The sequence below is a fragment of the Melozone crissalis genome, unplaced genomic scaffold, assembly GCF_028551555.1.
Source record: "Melozone crissalis strain CALT ecotype California unplaced genomic scaffold, PUWL_Pcris_2 ptg000026l_1, whole genome shotgun sequence".
Taxonomy (NCBI): Eukaryota; Metazoa; Chordata; class Aves; order Passeriformes; family Passerellidae; genus Melozone; species Melozone crissalis.
Window position 1 is genome coordinate 11,664,364 of NW_026535804.1, and position 16,851 is coordinate 11,681,214.

Sequence of the window (16,851 nt, forward strand, 5' to 3'; positions counted from 1 at the left end):
AATCTGAAAATTCCTTCCCATAAATCTGAAAATTCCTCCTTGTTCATCTGACAATTCTTCCTCATTAATCTGAAAATTCCTCTTTGTTAATCTGCAAATTCCTCCTTGTTAATATGCAAATTCCTTCCCACTAATCTGAAAATTCCTCCTCAATAATTTGAAAATTCCTCCTCATTAATCTGAAAATTTCTCCTCATTAATCTGAAATTTCCTCTTCATTAATCTGAAAACTTATCCTCAATAATCTGAAAATTCCTTCCATTAATTTGAAAATTCCTCCTTGTTAATACAAAAATTCCTCTTCATTAATCTGCAAATTCCTCCTTGTTAATCTGAAAATTTCTTCCCACAAATCTGAAAATTTCTCCTCATTAATTTGAAAATTCTTCCCCATTAATCTGAAAATTCTTTCCATTAATTTGAAAATTCGTCCTCGTTAATTTGAAAATTCCTCCTCATTAATCTAAACATTCCTTCCCATTAATCTGCAAATTCCTCTTTGTTAATCTGAAAATTCCTCCTCATTAATCTTCCTTGTTAATCTGAAAATTCTTCCTCATTAACCTGAAAATTCCTCCTCATTTATCTGAAGCCACCTCCCCACTGCTGTCTTTGAGCACAAAGCTGACTGATGGCTTGAGAAGGAAAATCTGGAATATTGCTGTGTCCCAGACAATGACAGATTGATGTCCCTGACATTTCTGGAAGATCATATCCAATCCTGGGTCCTTGCATATTAATTTTATAATTTCTGGAAGATTATCCCCAATCCTGGGTCCCTGCGTGGCGCTGGACCTGCCTGCCTGGAGAAACCAGGGAATGTGCCAGGTGTACATTAAATATCAGAAACATTTCCTGAACATTTGAAGGCCTTTGACCCTGCTCTGAGAGCTCAGAGCTCCCTTTTTACCAACACCACATTTTATTGGGTCTGAAAATTCAGCTGGGAGCTAAAGATGCTTTAAATTAGGCACCTTAATTTGGTGAGAATTGAGCCACATGGAATCTGGCCTTGGAAAGGAGTTTTCCTTGGCAGAATTTGTGGGTTGCTGTTGGATTGGGAGGTCGACACAGCTCCTGCTAGAAGTGGATTTCTGTTTGGGATTCAGTAATTCAGGATTTCTTCACCTTGCTCCCCACATCCACCTCCTGCAGCAGCAAGCATTTCATATATATATATATGAAAATATATTTACTTTTTCCCAAAATAGAGTGACTGGCTGGTGATTTGCCTTTAGGATAAGCCTAACTAAGACATCCTGAAATCTTAAGTGAAGATTTTGGACAAAAAATATACACTTAAAAATGTGGACACAAAATATACAGTGACTGGCTGGTGACTTGCCGGTAGGATAAGCCCAACTAAAGCAGCCTGAAATCTTAAATTAAGATTTTGGACACAAAATAATACAGTTACAAATGTGGACACAAAATATACGGTGACTGGCTGGTGACTTGCCTTCAGGATAAGCCCAACTAAGACATCCTGAAATCTCAAATTAAGATTTTGGACAAAATATACACTTACAAATGTGGTTGGAGGCTGTGAGTTCCACTCTTCTCAGGTACATAAAGCCTAAATTCAATTTCCTCGTCCAATTTCATCCCTCCCATGGACAAATCCATTTTTTTTCCAGCAGAACTGCACATCTGTAGATCCCCTTTTCTTGCAAATCTCTTTATTTGCTCTCTCAGGCCTTATCAAGCGTGCAAGCTTCTCTCAGTGGAATTTCCCCTGGATTTGCCCATTTTCTCTGTTACCAAGGTGGGTTCATTTTCCCTTGGAGATCCCAGCATTAGACCCATAAAGATCCAGTTCATGCCCAAACCCCAGGAGCTTACTGGGAATGGGGAAACCACCTTTTCCTGAGGAATTTTTTCCAGTTGACTTCATGCTTAGGGAAGAAAGGCAAACCCATGCCAGTTTACATGCATGGAAATGGTGAGACCCAAAAAAACAAAACCCCAGCGTGTTATTTATGGCATTTCTTCTCCTCTTGTGGAAAGCTTTGATTCCCCCAGCCCGTGTTTTCTTTGCAAGCACAATACAATTAAGCCATTTTCAGCTGGCAATAAAATCCTTGAGAACCAAAGCAGATTTGGCCACTTGAAGAGATGAGGACTAATGCAATCTGATAATTAGGTCCTTTCAGCGCCAAGACAGAAAAAGCAATTTAATAACTGGAGTGAGACAGGGGCTGAAGCCTCTGCTCCAAGCTCTGGGCCTGCAGCACAACTCCCAAATTTCCTTCCAGGGGGAATCTGCAGGATGAGGGACAGGGGTGGCTGTGGTGGGAACTGTGACAGAAAAAGGGGAGAAAAATTCTTGAATATTCTTCCCTCCTAGACCCCTTCCTCTCCCTCATTTTTCCTGCAGATAAAGGGTCTTGCCTTGAAAATCTCTCAGCTCATGACCATTTCATGTGGCTTTTCTAATATTTCAGTGAGAGATTTCCAAGGCAAGGCTGGGTCAGACTGGAAAACTATTTGGGGAGAGAAGGAAAAGGAACCCCTCACTGTGGTGACAAACTAAGGGAGAACTGTGACAGAAACAGGGGAGAAAAATTCTCAAATGTTCTTCCTTCCCAAATCCCTTCCTCTCCCTCATTTTTCCTGCAGATAAAGGATCTTGCCTTGAAAATGTCAGCCCGTGACCATTTCACGTGGCTTTTCTAATATTTCAGTGAGAGATTTCCAAGGAAAGGCTGGGTCAGACTGGAAAACCATTCACAGAGAGACGGAAAAGGAACCCCTCGCTCAGTGCTGAGGGTTAAGTTTTCAGCTGTCTCACCCTCTTTGTCCTGGCTTGTTACAACAGGAAAGGGTTTTTTAGAAACTTCTCTTGTAACTTCAGCTTCCCTGTTTGGGAGTTTGGAAGGCAGGCAGCTCCGTTATGGTTTTCATTATCTGTGCAATAGGTTGGGAATCGATATTTCATTCAAAGAAGAGCTCTTTGCCCTGACTCCGAGAAGGCTGTGAAAATGTGGTGATGGATCTGCTCTGCCCTGCCTGGTGTGAAATGCTGAATGGCTGAGTAAGCCTTACTCATCTGGGCAGATAAATCTGTAGTAGGGCTGGATTTTTTATCATGAGTAAAGGCTGAGTAAGAGGCTCCAAAGCCGTGCTGCAATCTGGAATATCTTGGAGGTTTTGCACAGGGAATTGCTGCACCCACCCCCCGGCAGAGCATCTCTTAGCAGGAGTGCATCACAGCTCTTTGTTTCACTGACACGTAGATGGGCAAATGGTGGAACTCTAGTTCCAACTCCTGGCATTCCAACAGGAATAATAAATAAAAACAATACTTCAAATTGTTGCTGTTTTAGCAGTTCACGGGACGTACACAAAGAGAAACATGAGGGATATTTTTTCTCTGATGCAGGTACATGAACTGTGCCCGTGTCTTTCAAACCCTGTGGATTGAATTATCTTCCTCTGCCAAATGGATAAATTAATTGCAGTCATCCCCCTTATAGATTTCACTTCCCATGCCTGTGACCATGTTCACAGCAGTCTGAGGATGAGGGAAGAGATGAGGATCTGACTCCATGTTTCAGAAGGCTTGATTTATTATTTTATGATATATATTATATTAAAACCATACTAAAAGAATAGAAGAAAGGATTTCATCAGAGGGCTAGCTAAGAACAGAAAAAGAAAGAATGATAACAAAGGTTTGTGGCTTCGGCAGAGAGTCCGAGCCAGTTGACTGTGATTGGCCATTAATTAGAAACAACCACATGAGAACAATCACAGATGCACCTGTTGCATTCCACAGCAGCAGATAACCATGGTTTGCATTTTGTTCCTGAGGCCTCTCAGCTTCTCAGGAGGAAAAATCCTTCATAAAAGATGTCTGTGACAAACACCCATCACCCACAAGTTTTGTGCTTCTCTTCCCCCTTCAGACGAACAGAACCACCCAAGCTCAACTCACAACCAGCGATTGCCCAACTCTCCAGATTGCCCAAGGAGCAGAAGCGCTTGTCCTCGCTTCCCCCTCCCCAGCACGCCAATTCTGCTCCTTCTGCCCTCACAAACGTGGCTCTGGTGAACCAGCTGCCCTCGGCCGTTGTGTTTATTGCTGCAACAATGCGGCACTTCCTCACCGGGGCTGCGGGAGCTCGGCAAACAGCGGCGCTGCCAGGCGCGGCATCGCTGGGATGGAGCAGCAGCAGCGCGGGGAGGCTGATCCTGCACCTCTGCCAGGCCAGGAGAGACGTTTGGGCAAAGCTTTCCCACCCAGAGCTCATGGCAGACTTGGAAACTTAGCAAACAAATGAGGAGGAGGAGGAGAGTTTAACGAGGAGTGACTGCAGGGCGCTGGCATTGCTGTGGAAAGTAAGGAATCATCTTTACAGCCTGCTCTGGACATTGTGAGGAGCTCTCTGGAGGCCGAGCTGCCTGGAGCAGTCCATCCCTGCTGCTGGTGGCCGCTGCCTTTCCCGGGAGCATCCCCAGCTCTCATTTCTGGGTGTTGTCGCAGTGCTGGGTGCAATTCAAGGTGTTTGTGGCAATTCCTAAAGCCTGGGGGGCTCTGCCCCGCTGCACTCAGCAGTCACCTTGTTTTCCCAGCACACCACCCGTGGATTTCAGCTGCTGTCCCTCCCCAGGGCAGGGACAGTGTCCTGCTGCGGACACCTGCCCTGGAACCCAACACCCTGCACTGTCCAGCAGAGCCGGGGCTTGCCAAACTTCAGACTGTGCTTACAGGGCTGTTTTTGTTCCTGCAAGGCTCCCAGCCAGGCATTTCATCCTTATTTTCTTTGTCTTAGGCCACGTCCACCGTAGGGAGGACAAGCTGTTAAAAACCATTTGGATTTCTGCATATTTCAAGCCTGGCCAGCCTGACCGAGCTGCCACAGGTGACTCAGGGAGCAGAGCCGTGGATCCCACGCACTGCAGCCAGCCTCGTCCTTCCCTTGCTCCAAAAGATCTTAGTCCGGGGATCAAAGCTCTTGTTTTGGAAGAGATTTTGGAAGTTAAAGAGAAGGATTTTTGCTTCAGGAGCAGTGTTGCGCTGTGCTTGCCTGCTAGGGTCGGGAGTTTGGGATGGGACCCCTGCACCTTAGCATTTTATTTCCCTTCACTAAAATAAAGGGACAAAAGGAACAAAACTTTTCTGTCTGCGCTATTTTTCCTCACTACCCGGTGCCTCGGCCATCAGCCGGGAACGGCAGCGAGCGGGCAGCCGGCTCCCAACGGGACCATCCCAAACTCCCGCTGAAGTCCCTCAAAGATAAAGTCCCTTTATCTCTGCCAGGGGAGGGTGAGGTCATGCCGGCGGCAGGTGCCGGCTGCTCGGGAGCGCAACCGGAGCGTCCCGGAGCCGCGGAACGAACCCGCAGCGGCGCTGCCTCCCCGCAGCGCGGCCGTGCCCGTTCGGCACCGCGGCTTCTCCGGGAGCCTCCGCACCGGGAACCCGCGGAGCCGAAGCCTTCTCCTGCCCCCTCTGCAGCGGGGAACGCGCCGCCTTCTCCCGGGACCCTTTACACCGGACAGGGGGTCCCGGAGACCCGGCGGAGACCCTCCGCATGGGGATCCAGGGACCCGGCGCCTTCTCCCGGGACCCTCTGCACCGAGTACCCGAAGAGCCGGGGACCCTCCGCAGCGGGGGCCCCGGTGCCTTCTCCTGGCACACTCTGCACCGGGCACCCGGGGATCCTCTGCATCGCGGAGCCGGGGACCTGGTGCCTTCTCCCGGGACCCTCCGCAGAGGGGACTCGGGGACCCGGTGCCTTCTCCCGGGACCCTCCGCACCGGGGATCCCGGGATTCAGGGACCCAGCGCCTTCTCCTGGCACCCTTTGCACAGAGGATCCAGGGACCCTCCGCACCGGGGATCCCGGGATTCAGGGACCCAGCGCCTTCTCTTGGCACCCTTTGCACCGAGGATCCAGGGACCCTCCGCACCAGGGACCCAGGAATCCAGGGACCTGCTGCCTTCTCCCGGGGATCCCGGGAGCCGGTGCCTTCTCCCAGGGACCCGGAGATCCAGGGAGCCGGTGCTTTATCCCAGGATCCTCCGTGCCGGGAACCCGAGGAGCCTCCGCAGCGGGCACCGGGGGAATCCAGAGCCTTCTTAGCAGCGGGAACCGCGGCTCCGAGCAGCGCTCCGGAGCGTCCCCGCTCCGTTCCCGGAGCATCCCGGCTCCGTCCCCGCTCCGCTCCCGGTCCCGCTGCGAGGCCCCGCCCCCCTGATCCCCGCCCCGCGCTGTGATTGGCTGTCCCCGCGCGGGGGGCGTGTCCGGCGGGGCCGTATTAAACGTGCCATGGCCGCCCGCAAAAAGGGGCCGCGGGCGGGCGGGAGCGCAGTGCGAGCGGAGCGGGCACCGGGCACGGCCTCGCCACGGATCTTTCTCACCCCTTCTCCGCACCGGCACCTCCCTCGCGGCCGCCGCAGGTAAGGCTCGCCTCCTTCCCCGCGTCTCTCCCCGAGCAGCGGAGGCGATGCGCGGCACGGGCGCTGTCGCGATACCCCCGCGATAAAAGCGCCGGCTTGGAGAAGAGGGGGAACTCCTGCGTTTCTCACGGAGCTATTCTCAGCGCCTAAAATAATTCGATAGGTATGGCTGGAGCGCCCGAGCATCTGCTTGCAGCATCTGTTTGTGCTCATAACTTTCCATGCACCAGCTGCTCCCCCCCTTTTTTTTTCCTCCCCCCTCGGGATATTTTATCCTGGGGAAGGGCTGGAAGTTCGCATGACAACTCCGCGTCGCACAAAGCGCACCGCTCCATCCCTTCGCCTTCTTCTCGCCTGTTGTTTCCTGCAGAAGCGGCGAATCTCGGCTCGGGTGCGTGGGTTTGAGCGCCCGGGATGGTTTGGAGGGGCGTGAGATGAACCTGTAGCTTCATTCATCGGCACGGTGCAAGCGGGAGGGCTTCTTTCTTTCTGACCGTCCTGCCAAAAAAATGCGAAGCAGGGAAAAAAAAAGCATTTGGAAAGGCAGCGAAGAGCTGTATTGTTTCAGCTTAGCTCATGACAGTGAAAGGAAAAAATACTGATAAGCGAATGCAGATGGGTTTGGGGGGTCAGTGAGCGGGGCGGGGGCGCTGGGGACCCGCAGGTGCCGCAGCTCTGTCCCCGCAGCTCCGTCCCCACCCCGCACTTGTCTCCGTGGCTCAGCCTTACCTTTACACTTGTTTGCTTTTCCATCCCCGCCGCCGGTGCTCCGCGTACACCCCCTGGTGATGGCTGCTCCGCTCGGAGCTGCTTTGTCCCCGCTCCCGTCTCCTTGGCAGGACAGCAGATGCGAGCGCCACTTGTCTTTCCCTTTCTCCTATTTCTTCGCACCCATTTCCCCGCATCATGTGCTCTTTTTAAATTTTTTCTCCCACCCCCTGCTCGCTGCCTGTCGCTGAAGGTCAGATCCTTCTCCCCAAGGCAGCTCCGCGTAACTTGAGTCGCGGCCGGAGCAGCGGAGGAGCCCTGGGGAATGACTTTTAAGGAGAAAAGGTTACAGAGGGGCTGCGAGGGAGCAGGAATGCGGGAACAGGCTCGGCCGCCGCTTTGTTCTGCTTTCCGAGGGCAGCAGGGAGGAGGGTGCGCTTGGCTGAGGTGCTGCTGGTGCTCTCTTGGCAACATGTGCCCGGCTGGGCTCGGTGGCGTCAGCCGGGGAATGAATAACCGCTCCGAGCGCTGCCTGCCGCTCCTCCCGACCCTTCTGCGCTCCGGAGTTATCCCTCCGAAGGACTTTAACTTCTGCCCGAATTCCCCTCCTGCTGTGCCTTGCGATGTGCGCGTCCTTCCCCCGGGAAGGTCTGCAGGGGATGCTCAGCGGAATGGGAGGGTTTGGGCTCCTCATGGTGGCATTTCCCCAAATGCTGCAGATGCAGCACAGCCCCGTTGTTTTCCTCCCTTCCCCAGGCATCCCCTCGCAGCAGAGCCAGCCAGGCTCTCCCATCCCATCCCATCTCATCCCCTCGCAGCAGAGCCAGCCAGGCTCTCCCATCTCATCCCCTCACAGCAGAGCCAGCCAGGCTCTCCCATCCCATCTCATCCCTGCCCAGTAATCCCGTGTCCCCGCCACTGCTGGTAATTCCAAGCTGAGTTGCTTATCTTCCCTTCCAGGAGGAAAGGTCACCTGGACTAATAATAATAATAATAAATATAGTAATAATAATAATGACAACATGCCTGGTGATGATTGATTTTACAGTTCTGTGTCTGGCTGCACTGCACTGGGCCCAGTTAGGTAAATACTGGGAATCCTGGGCTGGGTTTTTGGTGCTGGGTTGGCTCCCTCTGCCCAGTGAGGGTTGCAGGGCTGTTCCCACGCCAGCCTGGAGTTTTTGGTGCCACCAGCAGCTGATGCTGGGGTGGAATGAGGAGCAGCAGCCTTTGAGCAGCAGGTGGATTGGCACAACAAGAAGTAGCATTTGGTTTTCCTGCTGCTTTGTTCCTGGGATTTTTGGGGAACTTTTGGTGTTGAGGATCTGGGTGAGCACGGAGCAGGTGCTGGGACAGCCAGTGCATGCACAGGGCATTTCACAGGACCTGTGTTTCCACGAGCAGGAGTGATTTCAGCCCCTCTGGCTGATCCCTGTGCGTGGTGCTGCTCCTGCTCCCATCCCATCCTGCCTGCCCCAGCACTCACAGGAAGAGAGGCAGTTTGTGCTGGAAAAGCAGGCACACAGCTCTGCTGCCCTGCAGCGTGCCAGAACTTTGTGCTGTGAACTTCCAGCAGGCTCCAGAGCTGCCCCAGGCTCATTTGGGGTCCTTGGAACCAAAGGGGTGCAGCTGCACTCCCACAGCACGGCCAGCGAGGAGAGATCCAAGCAAGGGACAGAAGGGGAGAGGTGCTCAGTCCTGCAGGGGAGAATGCGACAAATTCAGGTCCCAAACTTGTAAATGCAGCCACAGGACGCTGGTGTTAGGATTTCAGGGATTTGTGGGACCCAAACAAGTGTCCTCAGGTCGAGACTTTCGCGGGAGAAGCTGAGTATTCAGACACTTTCAGTGTTGCAGCTTACCTTTCCCTCCACCAAAAGTTTTCATCTAAAATCCAGGAAAGAAAAGGAAAAAAAAAAAAAAGCAAACTCCAGAATAAACTGTTTCCTAGGCTGTGTGTTTCCATCAGCCTGGAACAAACCAGGCTTTGACTGAGGAAGTCGAACATGACTGTGATTATAGGATGTGGTTTGTGAAAGTGATCGATTTGCAGAGCAGTGCAATGGCTTTTCAAGAAGTTTTTTTATGTGGGATGTATTAACAGTAATTTCACTTCCCCGCCGTGTTCAGGTTTCTAATAAAAGCGGGGTTTTGGCCAAAACAAATCATTTAAGTGAGCGTTTAAAGAATTCTTTTGTATTTTTGAGCACGATATCCTGGCGGGAATGAGAGACCCTGGGAACAAAAAGGTGTAAGGGGAGGAAAAGTGGATCCTTACACAGTGAGGATTGTAAAAGTAAGAATAAGCGCCCAGAATAAGCACGAGGGCAGAAGTGTTCAGTGCTGAGAGCTGCACTCAAAGGGGCATTACAGAACCCAGGAGCTGCCAAAATGTCTTGTCTGAGCTGAAGTCACAGATGACTAATCTTTGGCAAGGAGGCAGCAGGACACATTCTTGCACAACAAACAGGAGCGAGGGGAAAAGAGGAGGTGAAAGTAAACCCTGAGGAGATCCTGGAGGGAAAAGCAGCCTGCACACACACACAGCTGATGATGTTGCTGTTTGTCACCTGCTCTTTTCCTAACAAGTGTTTGCTGAGCTCAAGCCTCTGTAATGTGGCTGAAGGATGTGGGAGGGCTTGAGGAGTTGCTTGAAATCGCTCAAGTGCTTGGAGCACATCAGCTGGGCTTGAGGGGCTGCTGTTGTTGGGAAAGGAGATAACATCTCCAGCTGTTGTGAGATTCCAGGCAGAGAGGAGCAGAGGTCCTGCCGGGCAGGGGTTGTGCTCCACAGTGGCTGCAGTTTTGTTGGCTTTTGGACAGGCTCAGATGAGTTTTGATAACATTAATTTAGGAAGAGTGCCGTGATTTAATCTCCTGCTACTGTAAATGGTTCTGGAGCCTCCCGTGCCATGCCAGAGGGACAGCAGACATTCCTCCCCACCCGGGTTCAGCTTTATTCCCTCCGTGGGCCATGTGTGGCTGCAGCAGTTGCTTTAATGCATCTCTTCTCCTCTGCAGTATTTCAATTCCATTTCCTGATATGCAGTACATGACTTAATGGATGACGCACTTGTTAAAAGCTAGACCTGGGTCTAAGCCAGACCTCCCTGAAACAAGTTTTTGGTGCCTTCTCCCCGCAGGAAGGAGATTTTGTAGCTTTTCTGCTGAGTCTTGATTGGTGACATTTCAGACCCACGGGACTCTCAGGGCTGTGACCTGCTGGAGATGGAAGGGGCTGCTTCAGGCTCCTGAAGGGAAGGTGCTGGGAAGGCTCCTAAAGGTGTTAGGAGGGCACTCAGCTGATCCTGCTCAGTTTTTCTGGTGGCTTTAGAAGGAGCAGATGAGAGGTTTGAAAGGTTTAATGTACAACTCAGGCCAAACTTGAGCGTGAAAACTACAGAGATCCCGATGGGTTTATGGAGTTAGACAGAAGCTACTGCAGCCCTTGTTCTTGAAATTTGCTGAGAATGCACAACTCCTTCTGTTAGCTTAATTAAAACAATTGTATGTGCTTTAATTTTAATGTAATCACCGCTATCTGCGCTCCCCAAGTTTATTCCCTGCCTCCACCTTCCCTTTTGCTCACTCCCTGCTTTGTCATGGGTCAGACAGTCCACGAGACACATCATTAGTCGCTATAAACCACTTCAGCATTTGTGTTTGAACAGCAGAAGGATGTTCAAGGGAGTTGTTTGTTTCAAAATAAGCAGAAATCACAGTTATAAATAGCAGAGAGATCCTTTGCGTGCCCAGCTCTAAAGTGAACATTGCTCAGGCTGGTGTGACACGTCCCCTTCAGTGCTTTCCTTCGGGAAGGGCAATTCCTTCCTTGCAGTAACCACGTGTGACCCCTGTCCATGCACAGCTGCAAACGTTGAGCATCGCTGAAAATGTCATTAAAAAGAGGAAACTTCCTGCAGGCCCTCAGGTGTCATTCTCCTTGATCCCCCATGCTTTTCCTCCAGGATCTAAAGTGCCACTTCTCTTTCTCTTGCAGACCATGCCCTCTCTATGACGGTGGCTTGCTGAGCTCACCCTGCATGCCAGAAGAGCGTCCTTGGTCGATCCGAGGGCTTCTGGGGACTCCGGCCTCCGCCCGGCTTTTCCGCGTGTGTGTGTTCCTGTAGAACTTTCAAAACTGTTTCTCCAAAGGGTTTTGCAGAAACTCAGACTGTTTTCTAAAGCAGAAGCACCTCAGTCCCCGGCAGTAGTGATGGGCAGCGTGCGAACCAACCGCTACAGCATCGTGTCCTCGGAGGAGGACGGCATGAAGCTGTCCACCATGGCCGTGGCCAACGGCTTCGGCAACGGCAAGGGCAAGGTCCACACCCGGCAGCAGTGCCGGAGCCGCTTCGTCAAGAAGGACGGGCACTGCAACGTCCAGTTCATCAACGTGGGCGAGAAGGGGCAGCGCTACCTGGCCGACATCTTCACCACGTGCGTGGACATCCGCTGGAGGTGGATGCTGGTGATCTTCTGCCTGACGTTCATCCTCTCCTGGCTTTTTTTTGGCTGTGTGTTTTGGTTGATCGCGCTGTTGCACGGGGATCTGGAGAACCAAGAGAACAGCAAGCCTTGCGTGTCTCAGGTGAGCAGCTTCACCGCAGCCTTCCTGTTCTCCATCGAGACCCAGACCACGATCGGCTACGGCTTCAGGTGCGTCACGGATGAGTGTCCCATCGCCGTGTTCATGGTGGTTTTCCAGTCCATCGTGGGCTGCATCATCGATGCCTTCATCATTGGTGCCGTCATGGCAAAGATGGCTAAGCCAAAAAAGAGGAACGAAACTCTGGTCTTCAGCCACAACGCCGTGGTGGCCATGAGGGACGGGAAGCTGTGCCTGATGTGGCGCGTGGGGAACCTGAGGAAAAGCCACCTGGTGGAGGCGCACGTGCGGGCGCAGCTCCTGAAATCCAGGATCACGTCGGAAGGGGAGTACATCCCCCTGGATCAGATCGACATCAACGTGGGCTTCGACAGCGGCATCGACCGCATCTTCCTGGTGTCCCCCATTACAATAGTGCACGAGATCGACGAGGACAGTCCCCTGTACGACCTGAGCAAACAGGACATGGACAACGCTGACTTCGAGATCGTGGTCATCTTGGAGGGCATGGTGGAGGCCACCGCCATGACCACGCAGTGCCGTAGCTCGTATCTGGCCAACGAGATCCTCTGGGGCCACCGCTACGAGCCCGTGCTCTTCGAGGAGAAGAACTACTACAAGGTGGACTACTCGAGGTTCCACAAAACCTACGAAGTGCCCAACACACCCATCTGCAGTGCCAGGGACTTAGCGGAGAAGAAATACATCCTCTCCAACGCCAACTCCTTCTGCTACGAGAACGAGGTGGCCCTCAGCAGCAAGGAGGAGGACGAGATCGACACGGGCGTGCCCGAGAGCATGAGCACGGACACGCACCCGGACATGGAGCACCACAACCAGGCGGGGGTGCCCCTGGAGCCGCGGCCGCTGCGGCGGGAGTCGGAGATATGACTGGCAAGGCTCTGCCTCTGCCGCGGGGCTGGAAGGACAAACGCCCACCGTGTCCGTCGGGCAAGGGCTCCTTGACCTGAGAAGTTGGCCCAGAAGAGTTTGCAGACAACGGTACTGTGGAAGAGTGGTGTGAAGGCAGCAGACCCGAGGAACCCAGGCTGGTTTTAGGGCTGTCCTCAGAGGAGGGACGACAGGAAATGAACTCTAAACACAAAGCACTAAACATGTCTAAGTATGAACAGAAGGCACATATGTTGTAGAATAAATTATGTATATATTTTTTTACAAAACTTGAACTTGCAGGCAAGCTTTGGTTGGGTTATTATTATTTTTTGTTTTCAACTTTTTCCAGAATGCTTCTCTCTAGGGAACAAGAATGTTTTTAATGGCATAACAAAGGCAAGAATCTGCCTTATTATTATTATTATAATTATTTTTTAAAAAGCTGCTGCTAACTACATGAACACAAATGGTTATTTTTGTTGCAGTGTAGTTTTTATTTTCTCTTGTGTAATTTAAAAAGAAAAAAAAAAAGTCAGTGTTGAACTTTTTGGGTTGAAAAGCTCATGATCAGTTCAGAGAGGCCAATGTTGCCAGAAAGTTTAAACTCCTTTTGAGGCCAGTAGTTGATAGCTAGAATCAATTTCTCTCTTTCCAATTACATAAGGGGCATTATGTAATATCAGGCCAATCAGTAGCCTCCAGCAAAATTATGATTTTTTTGGGGGGAGAATTTAATTCTCTGTCTAAAGGAAAAACGAGACAAAAGTTATGTATGCATAGGAAAAAGTACTAAGTTCAAACTACCTAAGTGGATACCAAAGAAAATGCACAGTTTTGCACAGTGGAGTTTATTTAAAAAAAAGAGAAAAAAAAGGAAAAAAAAAGGAACAGGCTGCTTTAAACAACAACAACAACAACAAAAAAATCAAACCTCAGACACTTTTTTGGTTTTGACTTTTTTCTTTTTTTTTTTCCTTTTCTTTTTAAGACCTTTATTTTGCACCTTATTCTAAAGGCTTAAGGCTCGGATCTAAAGCACGCTGGGCCTCCTTCTCTTTCCCCCTGCTCTTCTGTGTGGGGAACAAAATCCCTCTTTTCTTGTAGGAGAAAAAACTCAACTGGGGGAAGCAAACCAGCATCCTCTGTGTGTCCTCCCTGGCCTCCCAAGCTCTGAGCAGAGGAGCTTTCCTGAAACTGTGCCACGGACACGCTGATGCCAGAGGCTGCTGGAGCTTGGCCACGGATGAGCCGAGCAGCAGAGAAACCCCCAGAAGGGTTTTTTGAGGAGGAAGGAAGAGGAGGAAAGGGCCTTGGCAGCACAGCACTCAGGAGTGGCAGAGGGATGTTTTTTGTGTAAAATGCTTCTCTCCAGCAGGGCAGGGCTGTGAGGGAGGTGGATTTCCATCTGGTGGAGAGAGAGGGATGCTTTGGGGAGCACGAGGCTGCAAAGGGAGCTCCATCTCCTGCCTCCCTCCCCAGCATCACCCAGCTCAGCGGGTGACACTCGCCCATCACTCGTCACCAAGCAGATTTTGTCACCTTCAGCAAAGCTCTGGTGGTGTTTTGGCTCCTTCACCCAGAGGGTTTTAAATTCTCTGTGCCTCTAAGCTCAAGGAGACAGCAAAGCTGTGCTTGGCCCCTGCTCGTGGGGGCGGTGGGGATGGCAATCCCAGATGACTCTTGCAGTATTGGATCACTGTATGCCATTAAAAAACAGCTTGTTCTAGGTCTGGTGTCTTCTGCACGTGGATGTCTGTGAAGGCCTCTGGCCCCTGGCAGCCCTGCCTGGAAGAAATGCCTGCAATGAACTGGTTTCTGATAAGATGCTGTCTATAGGGTTGGAAACTGGGGGAATTTCCATGGTGTAAACACAGATTTGGCTCCTGGAGAGGGCGGAGGATGAAGTGCAAGTCCTGTTAGGCTGTTTCTGGGGTGGGAGGATGGAAGAGGAAGGGAAGGGTGGACATTTAAAGGTGGTCTGGTTGCAGTTTCTGGGTCAACAGTGGTGGAGACAACGGGGTGCTGCTAGTGCTGCTAAGGGTGATGTTCCTGCAGAAGGAGAAAAACCAAACCAAAGAGTATTCAGTGACACAGAGAGGGCATGAAAACACAACGGGGAAAGGGAGGCTGAGCAGAGAAAGGGGACCTGGTGTCACATCAGCATCCCCAGGTGCACAGCGCTCCCACTCAATGATACTTGAGATATTTGAGAGATGGGGAGTGATGGAAAATGCAGGATTTGTCTCTTTTCTTTGACACACAAGAAATCCAGAGAGTTAAAAAAAAAAAAAAATCCCCTCCCCTTTAACATTACTGGTGCAGAGGTTTTGGGTTTGTTTGTTTTCTTTTTTTTCTTTTTTTTTCTTCTTTCTTGTTTGTTTGTTTTGTTTTTCAAGTCGGTTTTTCAGAAATATTTTTAAAAAATTGTACATTTTATAAAGTTTATCAAGTATTTTCATATTTAAAGCCAAATGTAAATAGAAGTCTGTAAAGGAGGACAAGGAGAAGACAACGAAAAGGCCACAAAAAAAAAAAGTATCAATTCAGCTCAGCAGTCTCGGCTCTCTAGGACTAGATGCTACAGGTTAGCATGATTTTTAGCAAGTTACTTGCAAGCCTTATAGGATTCCTAATGCTCTGAACTTCTCTTTATTTATTTTTTAAGCATGGACTTTTCATTTGAGAACACGTTCTGGTTACTGGCGTTTTTGCAGAGCTCCCAGAGCCGTGTGGAGGGGGTGTGCAGGTGTAATCCATTGCTAATCTCTGCTTGTTCTCGCTTTCCCAACCCTTTGTCTTTGCCCAGGGAATCCCACATTTCAGCCCTGGCGCTGGGAAGCTGCTGGGAAGAGCCCTGCAAGCCCCTTTTCCTTTTTCCCATCAATTTTGGCTTTTTTCACCAGCAAATTGGAGTAATAATTTAAAAAAAATTATTTTTAAGGACTAGACAATGACTGACAGCTTTCCTTCAGCTCCCGTGGATCGTGGGCCAAGCTTGGGCTGACTTCAAACCTTAAACTTTTAACTTTAAACCTTGAAATTTAAACCTTAAACTTTAAACTTCACATTTTAAACCTTAATCTTTAAACCTTATGTTTTAAACTTTAAACTGCCAAAGCTCTACCCACAGCCTCCCCCAGGCCTCGGTTCAGCCTCTTTATCCAGGATAAATTGGCTCACCCGGCTCTCACACGGAAGCTTTTATCCTGTCTTTTGCTTAGGGGCTGGGGGGGAATATGTTATTTCTGCCCTTCCCTGAAAATACTTGAATGAGACACATTGTCTGACCCATAATTCTGTGTACAGTGACAGGAGCAGAGGTGGCTGGGGATGTTTCCCTCCCTCCGTCTCTTCCGTGTGAGTTCTCCTGGGTTAAGTGGCGGGGGTAGGAATCCTCCCTCATTAGCTGGCTTTAATTAATTGAATTTCACGGTGAAAACACTCCTGTGTTAGGGGAAGCCCTCGGAAAAAGACAAAGGGTTCAGGTATTTAATTTGTTCTGTTAGTTTTTCTTTGTCACGATGGATTACACAAGGTAAAACTGAGAAGTACTGTAATGTCTTTAATTCTGGCTGCTCACCACATTGTGGAGTAGAAGGTGCTGCATAGTGACCACCCCAGAGCCCATCAGAAGCTGATTTTGTAAGGACTTTTTTTGGCCTGCGGCTCTTGTGAGACGAACAATCTCGGCATCAGACAGTTGTCCATGACTATTTTCCTGTTTGCAGCCTTTTTGTATCGAAGTCTTCCTAATGTACTGCACAAATTGTGGATTGTACAGATTTTTATATATTATGTCTTATTTTATTATTTCTAAATAAATAATGAAAAAAATGAGAAAAAAAACCAACAAATTGAGGATGAGCTCGGTGTGTGCAGCCTGTGTGTGTACAGGAGGAGGGAGATGGGTCTGGAGGGGGATATTGAGCTGTGTTTATGGTTGTCTGAGCACAGGCATTGTCTGGAGCTCTTGAGGAACAGACAGCTCGTTCTCTGTCTCCACAAAAGGCAGGAGGAAAGGTGATCCCAGCGTTATTTCCCAGGGGAGAACACAAACGAGACTTGGACAGGGAAAATCTGCCCCAGGAGCTTTCCTGAGGTCACACCTGGGACTGCAGAGCTCCAGGTCATTCCTTGCTCCGAGTGGAAATGGAAGAAAAGCTCCAAAGCAGGGAAGGGGGGAGGGATGAAAGCACCCAGAGCATCAGCAAGGGATTAAAAAATTAAGCAGGAAAGTC

At 50.1% G+C, this 16,851-nt stretch overlaps 1 protein-coding gene across 1 annotated transcript; it reads left to right on the forward strand.

The window, feature by feature from the left end:
* The first annotated feature begins 6,305 nt into the window (after positions 1 to 6,305).
* KCNJ2 (potassium inwardly rectifying channel subfamily J member 2) lies at positions 6,306 to 13,052 on the forward strand. The gene is made up of 2 exons (XM_054278771.1): positions 6,306 to 6,402; positions 11,111 to 13,052. Exon 2 carries the CDS (start codon positions 11,327 to 11,329, stop codon positions 12,608 to 12,610), a length of 1,284 nt encoding a protein of 427 aa, XP_054134746.1. The 5' UTR covers positions 6,306 to 6,402; positions 11,111 to 11,326; the 3' UTR covers positions 12,611 to 13,052.
* Positions 13,053 to 16,851: the final 3,799 nt, after the last annotated feature.